Consider the following 17,136-nt stretch of genomic DNA (forward strand, 5'->3'; position numbering starts at 1 on the left):
TCAAGAATAGTGATGATATGTGTTTGTGCTTGTTTTGCAGCTGAGGAGATGAATGTAGTCGGAGCAGCCACTACATCTGCGGAGAGTGAGGATGATTCAGAGCCCTGGAGCGCTGGGACTCTGAAGTACTACGGCAGAGCTGAGCTCAAGACCTCAGACCACAGGTAACTCACCAGCGAGTGGTTTGATATTAAAGTCGCCACGAAATAAACTCCCATTACTTTTCCTTCCTGGAAAACAGTGTATCTTTAATGGTGACCTCATGCTGCACCAGGAGGTGTAAATAGAAATTCCAACCAATAAAGCCAGTACCGATTTTTGAACGATCCTGTCCCACCGCCCCTCCCATCAAATAAAACTGCCTTTCTCTCCCTAACTGATATCCCATTTGTTTACACTTTTGAATGATCCCTCCCTGTGTTATGTTCCGCCCCAACATCCTGTTTCAACAGGAAATGCATCAAATCAAGGAAGTAAAGATGCCTTTTCATGGGGTCTTTAATTTACAATATTTAAATGAATGAAATTCAAATTATACCTCAAGAATATAATTCAACTCAAAATGAATTACTACTTCTTATTTCACATCTGTGCTGATGCTATATGGCTTGAAAATGTCAAGTGAAACTGTAGTGAATGGAATGGGTTTACAGTTGTCAGACTGATCACATAAAGTCTACCATATATCAATGATGCAAACCAGTATTTGGTACTTTGGTGGAGGTGTTTCCCTTTAAGTAAAGATGCACAAAAGCACACACATTCAAACTGATACTAGGTGCTGGACAGAAAAACAGTCAATTATTGCAAGACAAGATAGAGTCTGCACACTAGAAATGGCTCCCATGGCGTTTGTTACCACCACATGTGACGTTTCGAGCGCATGCTCTTTTCAGCTAGTGTTTCACTTTAATCAATCATCACTGTCCTCATTGTCTCCTACTGTCTTCCTCCCTGTCTGTGTCCAGGCCTGTGGTGGCGATAATGGATGTGGAGATCCTGGAGGTAGACCCAGAGGACCGGCACCAGGTCTATAAGGAGGTCATCGCCCTGCAGGGGCCGCCGGACGGCACCATCTTGGTGTCACTCTGCACCTCCGGCCCTGATGACTACTTTGACGACGCACTCATAGACGAGCTGCTGGACAAGTTTGCTAACTTCGGAGAGGTCATCCTCATCCGGTGAGCCTGATGTCCGTACACAGACAGACACGTATGCCCGCAGGTGGTTGGATTGCAGTGATAAATGTCCTTGTTGTTACAGGTTTGTTGAGGAGAAGATGTGGGTGACCTTCCTGGAAGGTTACTCCGCTCTGGCTGCCCTGTCTCTCAGCGCCTCCACTGTAAGTCATCACAGACAATATAAATTACTTCAAAGCTATAAAAATGCTCATATAACATTATTATAAAACAGCTATGGTCTAGACACTATTATAAATTTTCCTGACCTCCTTTAACAGTATGAGAGTGTATAATAAAATAGTGAGAATGAGTGATCCTCTGAGTGACCTCTTCCTTATAAACCCTCAGTCATATACCTTTAATCACCTCTGGTTTGTGACACATCGTCCAATATACCACAAACAGAGAAACTGTTTTTCCTGAAACATTTTTTAAATTGACTATATACCAAGTAGTCAGTCTCTCTCTCTCTCTCTTTATCTCTCTTTCTCGCTCTCTCTCATTCTCGGTTGCAATGTAGGTTCTTGGTAAGGTGATTGACATCCGTCTGAAGAGTCCAGGCTGGATCAAGAGTCTGGAGGAGGAGATGAGTGTGGAGAGGATCTGTGGAAGCATCCCCACCTCGGCCAGCTCCACCCTGCTGGCTGAGGACACAGACATGGGCGACGATGACTACGATATGGAAGGTGACGTGTGAAGGACAAGCAGTCACAATCCTCATGAATATGGATGTTGTAACTGCCAGGGTGTGGCGCAGTAGGGTTGTTGAGAATAGGACACAAAAGCCTCAGAGTCCTACCTCTGACTGTGGATGCTAAAAATGATTGATTTGGAGGACTGCAGGTGAAAGTGATAGTCTGTCAAATCTCAAATCTAAATGTCGGAGACGCTTTGATATTTTGTCTCACTGGTTATTATACGATATTGTTGGAAGATTACAGTGTTTCTTAGGTTTCCCCAATTTGCCAAAGTTAACAATAAGAGACACTGATCCGTATTCATAAAACTCATAACAGCGTTGCACAGCAGTGTGCTGTGTCATTAACCATGCCAGTGATTTTTATGAATATGGACCATTGAATGGTATCATGGAAACAAAGCCACAAGGGCTAACTCCTGGCTGTCACTTGACTCCTGATTTTAGAGATATTTGGTTATTCTTATGCTGCAACTAATGCATTACTAGTTTCTCGGGGATAAATTCCAACCCTCTTCTGTCTCCTGTACCAGGTGATGTGGATGAGGAGGTGGAGGAGATTCTTCCCCAGCACCTGCAGCCTGGAGCAGGCTCCGGCCCTGGGTCTTCCCCTCTCCCCTCCCCCCGAACTAGTCCCTGTCCCTCCCCCACCCACGGAGAACCTGCAGCCCCCAGCAGGCCTAGCCGTGCGCCCCAACCAACCCGACCGTCGCAAGGTAAATATGTGCCTGAAGACACAAACACTGAACACACAACTGTAATCAGGTTGCACAAAGCACAGTACCATAATCCTCTCAGGTTCCAGTCCCTGCCTACTGGAAGCTAAACTGTAATTTTGCTTTGTTTATAATGCATGGAAGGAGGTTTTAGCCCATCACCATGCAGGAGAGAAATTCCAGGTAATGTGTGATGTGTGATGGTTTGCTCTATGTTTGGTATTAGAATGCTTGCAGTGTGTCTTTAGCTAGCTGTGCTAATGTCCTCTTGTAACATGTTTTATGATACAGCATTAAAACATTTGTGCAATATCACCTTCTTTGTACACAAGCTGTACTCAAGGACCAGACTGTAGGATAATTGTGTTGAGAGGAGTTTGCCTGTGTGACTCATAGGAGAGTGACACTTCATTTATACTTGACCACAGTGTTAAGTCGAAAGAAAAGAACCCTTTTCAGTCTCTTCAACTGTTGATGCTACATTTACCTTTTACATTTTAGGCATTAGGTCATGTTCTTATCCAGAGCAAATTACAATGAGTGAAACAGTAGAATAGTATTTTTCTGTATGAGGTGAATTTGCAAGTACTCACAATATGTGTGAATTGGACAGTCACACATTTTCTGGCAAAAACAAATTGCCAAATGGTGAACTTTTTTTTTCCTCAGACAAACCACTAATTTTCCGTGTATAAATCTGTGCCTGTTTCATTGCTTCCAGGGCCTCCAGTCGACTTCCAGCCTGGTGCCCCCACATCTCAGGTCATGGAGCCCAAACGCCCACCTCCTCCACGTCCCAATGCCCCTCCAGCCAGACCTGCACCCCCTCAGCGCCCCCCACCCCCTTCAGGTACTGTATCTCCCTCAACCTTCTAAACGGTTCATTAGTGCTTTATTTTGCTATATTTACATCACAGTCATTTAGCTGACAGTGTTATTCAGTGCAACTGAGTGAAACTCAGCATAGGAAGACTATCTAAATGGATATTTAGATTGTCAGTATGGTATTAGTACATGATGCTGCAGACAGGTGTTAACATTGTCACCTTAATCTCACTGCTTCCCCTCATTCCTGAAGGAGGCATGAGCCCTCTACCAGTTAGAAAGGACGCAGGAGGTAAAGTGATGTTGAATTGTGTGCTTGTGTGTTTACATTGCTGAAGCATTTCAGTTTGCTTACTGAAGTATTTGTCAGTAGTGGCTGCTATTTTCCATCTGGCACTACACACAGAAGCACAACGCTCTAGTGCTGTTTCAGTAGGCTGTGATCACACGTTAATGGAGTTGCTTGTACGGAGCCCATATGCATATTTTAGTTTTCTCTGCGTCCTGTAAAGCAAGAAAATGCTCATAACTCATCATCGGTGGCAACAATGGACCACTATAATAAAAAAAAAACAATAGGCACATATCATGCCATAATTTGCGACTTTTCAGCCCTTTTGTGAAAATGGGGGAATTTCAAATCATGCCACGAGGGGCGAGTTTTGAACATTTTTGACTTATGGACATATAGCAAACAAGTGTAAGTGTTAATGAAACTAAAAACTCAATTTGTTAACACCAAATTGCTGTGATAGCACAGTGTTGTAACTAAGAAAATCACTGAACAAAATATTCAATTCATGTGTTAACTTGGGCACTACAGTTTGAATATCACCAAGCTACTTCTTGGAATGTGAATGTACTGTGCACCAACCTAGAGCCAACTGTTTGTGTGACTTCTACCATAATGCCTGGTGTATGAGCGCACACTGTTTTTCCATTATACAGGGCTCTTAGGGCTCTGCACGGCCTAAAGAGCACACACCTTAATTCCCCTCAGCAGTGTGTACTGAAAAAGTGTTATGCGCAAACAAACCAACAAACACACAGAAACAGGCTTATAGAGAAAAACTGAACTGGGGCTTGATGTTTGACATCTGGGCTCTATATGAGAATCTCCACCTGTTGGCAAGTACTGTAAAAGCACAGTTTACTGGTGCACTGCAGTCCATGCTTTACTCTTTCTAGAAGTATTTCTTGGCTTGTCTTTTTGTCTGTCCTTCCTCTCTGGGATTTCTGTAAACACTATGTTGTCATTCATGGTCCTGAACATTGTTGGGAAGACGGTATGCTTATTTGACACTATTTGGATTAGGCCTGTGCTGTGGTGTGGGTGTAGCTTGTAGGCTCATGATGTCATTTTATTATAAGTGGATTATCACTAGCCCTTAGGCTAGAGTTTTACATTTTAAATGTATTGCTGTTTTGATATGATCCCCCCTAGCCTTGACTTTGAGAGTTATGTTTCCCCTCTCTGACTCTAAGACTGTGGAGAATGTCCCAGCCCACTCCTTGATAGGAGAGGCAGTGAAGGTAACTGGCTTAGCTGCAGTTGTAATGTACAGTCTGGTGTTTTTATTGCCTCCTTGGAATAGTGTGAACTTTAGGTAGCTCCAAGTGATTGTGTCTGTAAATGTCGATAATCTGATCCCTGTTGTCTTGCACCCAGTCATCAATGTTATTGATGCCTTTTTGCTACAGTCATCCCCTTTTGACTATCCCCCCCAAAAGCGATCAAACACATTGGGCCACCATAACAGAGTGTATTCCCATCAGAATTATTCACAACCCATGTAATAGTAGCACTATATCCACCTGGTGAATTTGCAGGATTAAAATGTGAAATTTGCAATGATACAGTGATGTATAATGATCACTTCAATAGGAAGATATAGATTAACTGTCAACTATTGATAACTACTGATTTTGACTAGCTAGTCCCCCAGTGTCATGGTAGTGTTAGTGTTTGGACTAATTTACTGACCTTCACCGGTAAGCCCTTAAATGCAGCCTCTTGCTGCAATACAGAATAAGGATATAAAATGTCAGATCAACAGGTGGCAGTCTAATTTTTGCCTCATATTCAACTTTTGTCTGATACATGAAGTTCATGAGTGAACAGATAAAAAAAATATAAAATACAAAAAGTACTATGCTGTAGGCATCACTGACTATAGCTCTGTCTTGAAAACCAAACACCTCTCTCCTCGGGAAGGTAGATATTCAGGCTCACAACATCTTGGGCATGGCTGCTCTGCTGCACCATTATCACCATACACTAATCCTAGTGCTTCTTATAAAGTGTTGTCATTGGGAGCACCTGCATCCTGTGACAGATATTCCTCTCTATGCGTAACGGTAATGTGGTCTGGTTTCCTTTGTGCTGCGAAGGACCAAAAAGCCCTGCTCTTGCTCGGCCAGACGCTGCTGCAGGTGAGTACCAGAAAGCTTGAAGTAGCCTCATTGGTCATTACTGTACTGATGAAGACAAAAGATTTTTACTTAATGATGTCAGTATGTATGAAGATGTGAAGTATGTATCTTAGTCTGGGCAATCTGTTTCTGTGTGTTTGTGTATGGGAGTGACGTAGGGCAGGAGAGGGTGAGGTTATCCCTCTCTTTCATCTGTAGTCCTAGGTTAGTTTACCAACTGACACAAAATGAAGCCTGTCCCAGAGTGGCGGATAGGGTTTGGTTGCGTAGCCTATCGGTGACTTGGCCTGTCTTCACCTGGCCCAGTTGTGGAGTGTGTGTGTGTGGTTAGTTGAATCCCTCTATCACAGTAGGTGTTTGTGTGTGTGTGGTTAACAGGGTTGACTTACATTTGGTGACCGCACAGTGAAGTAATACACCGAAGCAGTAATCTAAGTCGCGTGGGAACATGTTCCCATGCTCTGAGAGGGGCTAGGCTAGAGAATAGCGAAAGAATAGGTGAGTGCATGCAAGCTGTGTGGTAAGCCGTTGTCTTCAGAACAAGGCCTGCCTCTCTCCCAGACCTCCTGCAGCCCTGGAATTGCTGAGTCATCATTAATAATGGAGTCAGCCATAGGGTGATCTGTCTGTGATGGGTTTGTGTATTCACATAGGCAGACAGGGAGTAGGGGTGGGGCAAGTGTAGTATAGGTTTGCAGTGTGGTTAAGCATTGTAGTGGTAAACATTATTCTGCCAAACCCCTCCTTTTCTACTTTTCTTTCTCTCTAACGCCCCATCTCCCTCTCCACCCTCCTGCTCTGCCTTACATCTCCCCCTAGGGGGCACACGCCACATGTTGAGAAATACTGGAGGTGTCAGAGATTTCTCATTGCCGAATGTAACTAGTTGTGCCGTTGGTCAATCATAAATCTCTGTTCCAGGTCGAGGCCAGGCAGCAGCAGGAGGTCCTGGACCGGGAGGCGTTCCCAGACCAGTGAGTTTATTGAGATTGAGATTACTGCTCATTGAGATTACTGCTCATATCCACATATGAGTAGCTGACATTTGAGGAGCACTGCTCCTTTGCTGATTTTACCTAACTCGCTCATCTCTCCCTACTCTCCCTTCCCCCTTCTTCCTCCAGAATATCCCTCCTCGTGCTGGGGTGATCAGTATGCCCCCCCAGTCTCGCCCACTGCCTCCCTCCCACCCTGGAGCACCCAGGCCCATTCCAGAGGTGCATCCTGGGGCCCCTCGACCCATCCCAGACACCCACCCTGGAGCGCCCCGGCCTGTGCCCAGCGCTCAGGCCAAACCTTCTGACCTGCCTCTGGGTGAGCATTATGTGCTCAACACACAAAGGATATTAAATCACTGATTGACATTAGAACGTTACTGAAATGACACATCGGACTTAAGCATTATCTCTGCTCTGTTCCTTCCCAGGCCCCCCTCTGGCAGGACCCCCTCCCTCAGGTCCCCCTCCCTCAGGACCCCCTCCTACAGCACCCCCTTCAGTGAGACCCCAGGTTCCGTCACCCATGCAGCCGCCCATGCAGCCCCAACCCGCCCCTTCGGTCCAGTCCCAGCTCCCCCCGCCGATGCAGCCCACACTTCCAGCCCCCCTGCAGCCACAGCTGGCCGCAGTCCCTAAAGCAGGGCCCCCCGCTGCTGCCCCCGCCGCTGCCCCCGCTGGGCCCCCACAGGGTCTGGCCTCCCCTAAGCCCCCGCCACGTTCCCGCTCCTCTCACGCTCTGCCCCCTGACGCCGCCAAATCTGAGACGGCCCCGGCCGCGCAGGTTGGTGCCAACGCTCCTCTCACTTTTGACTTCAATTATTTTGATTTCAGCAATTGAACGAAGAACATTGATGTGTAATCATCAATTCAGAACACATTGAGATTTTCTACCTGCGCTTAGCTAAGTCATGTTTTACGATTTTCTTACTTAAATTTTAGTTGTTAGACAAACCAGAATGATAGAATGTTTTGGGCATACTTTTGGGGGGTTTAGGAGGTAAAGAATGCGACAAATAGGAAAAAACTCTCTCTTTCTGCTCCTGTGTCTTGCATCAGATGAGCCTAGTTGTCTGTGTTATTCTTTCTGCTGTGCGCTTCTGTCTCTCTGATGCATTTGTCTCTCTCTCACAAGCCGGAGAAGCCCTCAGGGTGACAGGTACTTGATATTAAACCACCTCTCTGTCTCTTTCTCCATAGCACCACAGTCCTCTGCTCCGATGTATGACATACTCATACATTACACCCAGTAACCTCTTCCTCTTTCATTTTCTAGTTGATTTCCCAATTTTTTACATCTCCTCTTAAGTTATTTTCAACCTGGATGTCTCTTAGACCATTGCAAGGCTGGTAACCGTGTGTTGTTTTGTGTTAGGCTCACAAAATTGTGTATTATTTGTTTTCACTTCTTTTTGTTGGTCAACATATCAAACCATAAGTGACCTGAAAAACCTGTAGGAAATGTGACGTTTAATGTTGGCCGTTTTCCCCCACTAGTCCTTTCATATCTGCTCACTGTGGTTCAGCTGTTTAAAGTGAGCACATATGCAATGACTTCATGATTTTAGTTACATTTTGTTTCATTTGTGTTAGTTCAGTGTATTACAGTTAGTCAATGACTATATGTGGATTGTGATGCATATATCCATTGTCAACAGTGATCAGTGTTAGTGTAGTAAATCCTATTGAAAGACAAAACAGATATTTTTGGCAATTTTCTAGATTCAGGATTAACCTTTGTTCTGGGCTAAAGAACTTGCACATAATAAAAATGCTTCATGGTCCATTAGTTGGTTAAATTAATTTGTCTGTGAATCTGTCACATTGCTTAACTACTGTATGGTATATAGTAACCAGTACATTTATGGCTAACTGGCTAGATAACACTCCAGTTATATTAACTCATAGTTTTTCTTGGTTCACACAGCACACTCATTTGTTATCACCACTGAATTGCAATTTCTTTGTTTTGTTCCTCGTTAGACCAATGGGATGAATGGAATCCAAAGAGAAGCACAATGGAAGCCTGACCCCTTCGACACGCTCACATCTGACTTCCTCTCCTCTTCCTCATCTTCGTGGCAGAACACCCAGTCCCTGACCAGAGGCTCATCTCTGTGTGCCCCCCCCTCCGTCCCTGCTCCTCTTTTTTCCTCCAACACCCTCCCCTCGTCCTTCTCCCTCCAGTCCTCCGCTCTGTCAGCCCTGCAGGGTCTTGAATCTTCCTCCTCCTCTTCCTCGCTCTCCACCCCCTCGCCGCTCACCTCCTCCCTGCTTCCCCCTCCTCCTGTCCCGTCTCGTAGTCGCTCCCAGGAGACGCTGCGTGCCTCCCCCGGTCCCTTCCCAACCGACCCGGTTCCGGCCCGACCCAGCAGCACCAACCCCTTCACCGGCCCGCTGATCCAGCAGCCGCAGCGCCGCTCGCTCACCCCGGACTTCACCGTCCAGCATCCGGCCCCCAGGCCCGACCTTCAGAGGACCATGTCCGCTCTCACTCAGCCCCTCATCCCCACCCCTGCTCCTACACCGGCCCCAGCTCCACCCATCTCCCAGCTTCAAAGGACCATGTCCCTGTTAGGACCATCGTCCACTCTTACCCCTACACCTGCTCCTCATCTCCCCCTAACCACCGCCCCTGCCTTACCTCTGGCCCCGCCCTGCTCCATCCCTACTGCGCCCCGTCGCCAGCCGCCTCCCCCAGGAGGGAAACCCGCCCAGCAGTGGGTCACTTTTGACGACGAATCAGCCTTCCCTCTCTCGACCAAGACGCCACCGGCCCCCATCTTCCCCTCCACCTCCCTACTCTCCCAGCCTCAGACTCAGCCTTCCCAATCTGGGTTTGACTCAGACCCTAACTGGGCATCTTCCGCCTCTTCGGTGTTCCCGTCTCTCCCTCCTCCAATCCCCACCAGAACTGCACCCAACAACCCAAAGCTCCCAGACAGACCCAGTGACGGCTTCCCCTTCCCTAAGGAGTTGACAGAGAGATAGGATGACAGTTAACATGTATAGGGCATATCCAGATATGTATAGATCTATGATAAATGTGTATATGTGTGTGTGTATGGTATGTACAAAAGAGACAGTATTTAAGAAGTATAGACCACTCCCCTTCTGAATCACATGAAAGGATATACTGTATATCTCCACCAAGCAATTGAGCAGTAAAATGGGAAATGTATGAGCCTGTTTGCTTGTTCCCTGATATTAACAATTATTTTAATATGAATGGTTCTGATGTTTATTTTTATTTATGGCAGCAAACATGTGCCTGTGTCTATATAGTTATATAAAGTATATCTATGCGCACAAATCTGTGTGTGTAATCTCCTGTGCAATATCAAACGTCTGTGGCCGTGCAGCACACTGCAGTCGCCTGCGGGGTTTCACATGAGATCAGCATTACCTAATACATTCACTGACACACATTTTGACAGACTCGGTGTTGGCAGTAGCCAAGCATCTGTACATCAGACATATAGAGGGATTTTCAAAGTAGACACCTACAGATGGTTCTACTTTTCGGGTGTAGTCAGTTGATATGATGTAGTAGGTTATGCGTCGCAGGTGGCCACATTTGCCCCAAAATGGCTGCTGTCTGTTATCCATAACCATTGATCAGAGATTACTTGGACTTGCAGAGTTTGGTGTCTGTTACAGTTTATCTGTTCATTTCTCTGTGTATCAGAGTCGCAAATCGAAACGCTTGAGTCATATCGGTGCAGTGCAACGCTTACTTTTCTCATGAATGTACTTTATGTTGCACTGGGTTTTTGTCATTGCCTCCTTGCCGACACCAGTGTGAACAACAGCCGCATGAGTCAGTGTCATAGTCAGTCAAACTGTTCACTGCTGCAGGACTGATGCTCTGTAATATCATCTCATGTACTTGATGATCAGTCAGGACATTTTTGTTCTCTCTCTATTCTGTTCAGTGATCCTCCTTTGTCTACGGGCCGTTATGCTTAGCTGAATATGTTTTGTAGCTCTATATCAAAACCTATACATAGTGATTATGTATATATGTATGTTTTCAATACGGAATCTACTCGCTAAATGTGCATACGTGTATTCGTGTTGACCGTATCAGTGGTATGCACAATGTAACTGATATGCACTGAAACGCTGTGTGTGTTCTCATGGTCGTACTCATGTTGAAGCCAGAGGCTCTGATGGCAGAGCGGCAGAGAAATGGGAGAGCCTGTGGATTGAACAAGACAAGAGGGCTTTAACCTGCTTCCACCTCTGTCGAGTGCTGTAATCCTTCTTGATTTATCCAAAGCTTCGAACCATACTACTGTAAATTCAAAGAATGTGGTGTGTGTGTGTGTGTGTGTGCTTCTGTTACTGTGAGCACGAAGATAACATGATCAGGGGCTGTGGGCATATCAGACAGTAAATGATGCACATGCAGTGCGCAACAAGGGGGTACTTTTCTTTTTTCTTTTTGACTGAAACTTTTGTTTATTGCAAAAATTATACTTTTTATTTCCAAGAAAGTTTACTCTTGATAATCTATTATTGATACTGTGGTGAGAAGTAATGTGCTGTGTTTGAGGTGCATATCGTCTGTCGTCGTGTGTGATAGTGTTTGTGCTTGGATGTGAGTGTGTGTACAGGGTTGGCAGCGGGGTAAAGCATCAAGTTTACCGGAGCTTTTTCCCCCCCTGCGGCACGACGTATTTACTCACAGGTTCTGAACTGAACAGTCACTGTATTCACTCACTTGTGGCTGCAACAATGTATTTCTGCTCTCCGGACCACCAGAAGCTGTGGTGTGGCTTTATCGTATATATGAATATGTTTGCAGTACAATAAACTGAAAGGATTTTTTTTTTTTTATTATTCCAAAGCACCTGACTGGGAATTCCCCTGTAGCACGACCAAGGGACGATTATTCTTCACCACCATGATTGAAAATGACGATTCAACTCAGTTTAACAGCGTAGGCTTGCATCCAAAACGCATCACTAGATAACTACTTCCAAACGACTATTTGTAACGCCTCCTTCCCAGGCGCAGTGTGGCCCACATTCAAGACAGAGTGGTGTGATTTATTTTCTCCTCCACACACTAGTTTTGGATTCTGGAGCTGGGTGTTGGGTGTCAATCCGTTCTCAGTGTTCGTAGATCCACTGGTCACTTCCTCAAGTTGGGAGAAATTGTTACCTGGACCTTGCAGACTTTGTAACCGTTGATGAGGTGTGTGTGGTGATGTCAGAAGTGACGTGTTTTTGCTGTACTACCTACTTTGCTCTTTCACTGGTGTCGAGTTTTACAGGTAGATGTTGAGGGCACTGGCATATATATGAGCAATTGTTTTGCAAAAGGATCAGTGAGAAGATAATCCCCACCATAGGCCCACTGTTTTAATATAACCGGATGTTGTTTCCCCCAACCTTCAAACTTTATCAAACAGCCTGAAATGTCTAGTCTTGAAAGCGTTTTGATGGTATGAGGAGGAAAAAAACTCATCAGGGTCTTAAGAAAGTACCGGCTAACTAATGCTTCTCTAATGTACTGTGCTTTGTTCAAACACCATGTAAAAAAAAAAAGAAAGAAAAATAAACGTCTTCGCATTGCAAGGATTCAGGCTTCACTCTCACTGCACTGAAAGCAGTAGCATTGTAAGCAAGTGTGTAAGATTGCCTACTGCTTACAGCCCTAAATTGGAGTCGATGTAATCTCTAAAATGCATTTATTATGTTATCCAGATGTGTGCAGTAGATCTTGTATCAGAAGCATTAGTAATAGGTGACTAGCCAGCGCTTTATGTGTCATGTCATGTTCAAGATGAGATTTTATAGGAAACAAACTGCTCCTTTTGTGAGATTGGTGTCCCTTTTTATGATTATAATCCATAGTGAATAAAAGTCTGTGTTGTTGACCATATTCTGTATGTATTAAAGAGAAAACATAAAGCTGCAATTCATGTAATATCCAAGGTTCCATATTTTAAGTGCACAGCTGATTGCACATTTATGTATGAAACAATTTGTGTTGTATGTATGCAATAATAAATGTCAGTTGACCTGAATGTTGGTTTGACTGCAGTTGTTTGTCTTGTTTGACTAAGTTTGTTCCGAGAATCATACACAGAGCTGCCTGTAACTTATTATAGACATCTACCCAGAGTTTAGCTGTTAGCCTGGAACAAATTTGTTTTTAAACCATACTGTACAGCCCAAATACTAAATTCAGAAGTCATTAAGTGGGTATAGAAAATGGATGGATGGGTAACACGGATACCTGAAATGGCTATAGAATCATAATGGTAACATAAGCCACATTGTCAGTGGCTTACAAGACTATTTATACTCTATAAATAAATCCCTCTGTGACTAAAGTGGATTTCGTGGATTTCAGGGAAATCGATAAGGAATCACAGCTTTCACCGAGCAGGTCGCCCTATTATTTTGTCCCCTCACAGTGTAGGAACAGGTATTCCTATTAAGTACCTCTAGAGGGCAGCAATGTGCCTTAGATGCGTTTAACCTGCCGCAAACCTCGCGATAAGAAGACTAGACTTGCGGGATGAATTCTTCTGCTGTTTCACTTTGCCAGTAGGATTGACTGAAAGCAGCGTGATACCACTTTTTGTCTCTGAATAGTGGAGTTACTATATTGTGATTGTTGTTTCACTACACAGGTATGTAAAGCTATTCCCACCCATTGCAAAGTGATAACTTATTGACTTATTTACACTGACTGTGTGAGGCAATGTAAACAAACATCTCAGCTAAAGTTAGCTTAGGTTTTCTGGAAGCGTCCACACAGGAATGTTGCCATGGTTACGTCGTTTGTTGAAGGACCGTGGGCACTTGCTCATACAAACATACGCTGTCTTGTTGTGGGTTTACTCAGAAACAACTACATATTTATCTTTTACCTCTACACGTCTCTTTTAGGAAGCTAACGTTTGGCGAATTGATTTGCAAAATGGTGCAACTGCACCTGAAGCGTGGGGATGAAAGCCAATTTCTGTTCAGCACCACTGTAGATGTTCCTCTGGACAGCCTGATCCAGCAAATTACACACATTTACAATGGGAGACTCAAAGTCGACAGGATATGTTCAGGTAAAAAGCAATGATATCCTTTATGTTTTCTACACACACTGAATGCGGACTGGAAGCTCCAGTAGGCAACAACACTCCTGCTCCACTATGCCTACTCTGTGACTTCATGCTACTAGCTAACTCATAGTATCTTAGTATGTAGTATCTTGCTGTCAAGTACAATACAATGCCAATTTCATGTGCCTGAACACATTCACAACTTTGTTTTGTCCATTTCTATACCTTCAGAGATTCCAGAGCTGGCAGACCATGGCATCACACTGCCGCCCAATATGCAGGGTCTGACAGATGACCAGATCGAGGATCTGAAACTGAAGGATGAATGGGAAGAGAAGTGCGTGCCCAGTGGAGGACCAGTGTTTAGGAAGGACGAGATAGGGAGGAGGAACGGACACGGTGAGACTCAAACTCTTGACTGTAGGCTTGCTAAAGGAGAGAATTTCTTCATGAACCTAAAATGATTCTTTGCAAACCCTGACACTTGATATCCTCCCTGGACTATCCACTTCACCACGTTTGCATTAGCCTGGTTTCAGGTTGGGGATTCAGGATGCTGCACTGTGCATTTTAGCATTTCATTTTCTTTTATATGTTGTTGTCGCTCTGAATTAGGGATGCACAATAATGGCAAGAAATTGTGAACTGTGATACATATGGACAAAGATTTATATGCCATTTACCTCTTATATAAAATCCTAACGTCTTGTGATTTGGAAATTCCACTGTTCAATACAGGAAGTTTGATCATTTTTTTCCTTTCCCCAATTGATTGTGCATCCCTACTCTGACATGTTGAGTGAAGGGTGAAGATGTTGATGTTAGCCATTTTTGTGTGCTTTTCTTTTTATTTTAATATGTGTTGTAAGAGTTATTTGTATGCAAGCAGGGAAAAAAGATTTCACTCATCTCACAACAATGAACACATCCATCTATCTACCCTCTATCAGCTCCAAATGACAAGATGAAAGAGGTGTTGATGAGAACGGTGGAAGAAGCAAAGGCACTGATCTCAAAAGTGAGTATGACAGTAAACACTAAAATATCAGCTCTTATTTTCACACCAGCGGTTAAAAGACTATGTATTGTAATGCACAAAGTTATGTAATACGATAACATGAAAAGAGTCTGCACTTTTTGATTATGTCGGCCTCTTTCTCTTGGCTGCCTCTTTGTCCCTCAGAAACAAGTTCAGGCCAATGTTTGTGTCACCATGGAGATGGTGAAGGAGGCCCTGGACCAGCTGAGGGGGGCGGTCATGATCGTCTACCCCATGGGGCTGCCTCCTCACGACCCAATCAGGATGGAGTTTGAGAACCAGGAGGACCTTTCAGGAACACAGGTGAATGTTTCAGTGGTTTCCTATCAGTTATCAATTAATCTGTATAGCCACACCTCTGATGGTGGAGTGAGATTAGCATTCAGTCAGCCAAGGACTTGAATTACCTTCTATCTTTATTACCACAATTAATGTAAATGTTGCATTGTCAATGGTATGATAGTAGGTGTCACTTTTTTTTCAAATGGTGGATCTCTTATCTGGAGTGAAACGCTTCAAATGAAAGTCTGTCTTCACTGTCTCCTTTATAAGCTTTTCCTTTTACCGCTCTCTCTCTCTCTCTCTCTCTCTCTCTCTCTCTCTCTCTCTCTCTCTCTCTCTCTCTCTCTCTCTCTCTCCCTCCCTCTCTCCTTCTTCTGGCTCTATTTATCTATCCATATCCGCCCCATCTGTCTCCTTCCCTCAGGCTTCTCTGCAGGTGATCACAGAGGATGAGTGCCAGCTATGGTGGGCTGCCAAGGAGATGCAGAGGGGGAAAAAACTGCAGGACTACATCGGCAAAAACGAGAAGACCAAGCTTGTAGTCAAAATCCAGAAGGTAAGGAACCTGTCAGCCAAAATGAAGTTATTATTTTTAGTGATTTCTTGTGTTAGGGCCGTGTACTTTATAATTGGCAGTGTAATTGTTTTATTTGTTTTAGTGGTTTTAAGTAACTGTAGCCCATGTGTTGCTGTTCCCTTCAGAGAGGCCAGGGGGCGCCAGCGAGAGAGCCTCTGGTCACTGAGGAGCAGCAGAAACAAATGATGATGCATCACTACAGAAGACAGGAGGAGCTCAAAGTGGGAGAAGACTCAACAATAAAATCATCCCACACACAAAAGAATCTGCACACCCTTTTCCTTTTAAATATGCACATACATTTAAACCATGTTTCAAAACTTTTTCTGGTTGTGTTTTCAGAAACTGGAGGAGGCAGATGATGACAGCCACCTGGACTCAGAGTGGTCAGACAGACAGGCCCTCAAAAGACAGTTTCAGGGCCTCACCAACATCAAATGGGGACCGAGATAGAGACCAAAAACCCTGGAGTGTCAGCTCTACTCTCCGCTCCACTCGCAGCTGACTATGCCTTATCCCAATGGACTGCTGTTTCACAATATTAAGGAAGGTTCCTCTCAATAACTCTGAACTGTTCACTGCTGCTGTTACTTTGCAGTCTTACTGAGAATAATCTATACACCAACTGTGCTCATATGAATAGGCCAGGTGCATAAAGATGGTGGCCTTGTGGGTAGGTAGTGTTTTTCAGAGTTTCTGGCCAAACACCCAGCATGTTTTTGTGGGGGGTTTTGTTTGTTTTTTAACTGAACTGAAATGTGACATGGACATTTAGACACATTGTTTCATTTGTAATGATGTCAAACTGAGGCTGATGTCATTATAAACCCAGTTTATTTAAACTTGAATCTGTTCCCTGTTTTCCATTACCCATTTTGTCATATTGTAAAGACAAACTTTTATTAAAGCTGTGCAGACATAAAATGAAATGTAAAAATATGACTTATCAAACGTCAATAAATTCTCATACAGAGTGTAAAAAAACAAAGTGTTCCCATGAATCTTGTATGCAGTGTGTATATCATATATGGAAGTGTTGACATTAATAAAGTTTGAGAATCAGAGTTCAACAGGAACCCAGTCATAGCCCTCCTGGAGTGCAGGCAGAAGGATGCTACACCTTTCCTCTCTTTGTCCCCCGTCAGTGGCACTCGCTCCTCTGAAAGCCGCTGCCGCTCTGAGACAGAAGCAGGATGTTGCCACATAGCGGAGCGTCACTCTCACTCCTCTCACTCCTTGACTAGAGTTCAGGGTGAGTGTGTTTCAGTCACCGGAGATCTGTATGAGCTGGAACATCTGACCGAGCTGCTGCTGTG

At 44.4% G+C, this 17,136-nt stretch overlaps 2 protein-coding genes across 8 annotated transcripts in view; both read left to right on the forward strand.

Moving 5' to 3' along the window:
• synj1 (synaptojanin 1) overlaps nucleotides 1–12,873 on the forward strand; it is a 28,981-nt gene extending 16,108 nt beyond the window's left edge. For 3 of the 6 annotated variants that reach the window (XM_071543390.1, XM_071543391.1, XM_071543393.1), the window contains 11 exons: nucleotides 41–164; nucleotides 969–1,181; nucleotides 1,264–1,342; nucleotides 1,702–1,867; nucleotides 2,412–2,594; nucleotides 2,739–2,777; nucleotides 3,316–3,444; nucleotides 6,774–6,826; nucleotides 6,977–7,166; nucleotides 7,279–7,631; nucleotides 8,831–12,873. In XM_071543390.1, the coding sequence (XP_071399491.1) occupies nucleotides 41–164; nucleotides 969–1,181; nucleotides 1,264–1,342; nucleotides 1,702–1,867; nucleotides 2,412–2,594; nucleotides 2,739–2,777; nucleotides 3,316–3,444; nucleotides 6,774–6,826; nucleotides 6,977–7,166; nucleotides 7,279–7,631; nucleotides 8,831–9,838 (2,537 nt within the window). In that variant the 3' untranslated portion in view covers nucleotides 9,839–12,873. Of the gene's footprint in view, nucleotides 1–40; nucleotides 165–968; nucleotides 1,182–1,263; nucleotides 1,343–1,701; nucleotides 1,868–2,411; nucleotides 2,595–2,738; nucleotides 2,778–3,315; nucleotides 3,445–6,773; nucleotides 6,827–6,976; nucleotides 7,167–7,278; nucleotides 7,632–7,982; nucleotides 8,007–8,830 lie in introns of all 6 variants that reach the window. The other 3 variants (XM_071543392.1, XM_071543394.1, XM_071543395.1) reach the window with 2 other exon arrangements.
• A 495-nt stretch (nucleotides 12,874–13,368) lies between these two features.
• cfap298 (cilia and flagella associated protein 298) lies at nucleotides 13,369–17,054 on the forward strand. 2 transcript variants are annotated; one of them, XM_071543398.1, is made up of 8 exons: nucleotides 13,369–13,496; nucleotides 13,756–13,925; nucleotides 14,154–14,321; nucleotides 14,873–14,940; nucleotides 15,106–15,264; nucleotides 15,668–15,799; nucleotides 15,946–16,041; nucleotides 16,163–17,054. In XM_071543398.1, the coding sequence occupies exons 2-8, from the start codon at nucleotides 13,787–13,789 to the stop codon at nucleotides 16,271–16,273; spliced, it is 873 nt and encodes a 290-aa protein (XP_071399499.1). In that variant the 5' UTR covers nucleotides 13,369–13,496; nucleotides 13,756–13,786; the 3' UTR covers nucleotides 16,274–17,054. The 2 variants fall into 2 exon arrangements, with proteins under 2 accessions (XP_071399499.1, XP_071399498.1); XM_071543397.1 differs by having other exon boundaries at nucleotides 15,946–17,054.
• The last annotated feature ends 82 nt before the right edge of the window (nucleotides 17,055–17,136 follow it).

This window comes from Centroberyx affinis, unplaced genomic scaffold (genome assembly GCF_046629955.1).
Source record: "Centroberyx affinis isolate AG114_WGS23_722 - 3 ecotype Tasmania unplaced genomic scaffold, CSIRO-AGI_Caff_v1 ptg004311l_1, whole genome shotgun sequence".
Classification (NCBI taxonomy): domain Eukaryota; kingdom Metazoa; phylum Chordata; class Actinopteri; order Beryciformes; family Berycidae; genus Centroberyx; species Centroberyx affinis.

Bases quoted from the DNA above. Each gene is read 5' to 3' on its own strand.
- cfap298 (XM_071543397.1), top strand. From the start codon at position 13,787: ATGGTGCAACTGCACCTGAAGCGTGGGGATGAAAGCCAATTTCTGTTC. The intron at 14,322-14,872 runs GTGAGACTCAAA...ACCCTCTATCAG, and splicing joins AGGGAGGAGGAACGGACACG to CTCCAAATGACAAGATGAAA. The intron at 15,265-15,667 runs GTGAATGTTTCA...TCCTTCCCTCAG, and splicing joins AGGACCTTTCAGGAACACAG to GCTTCTCTGCAGGTGATCAC.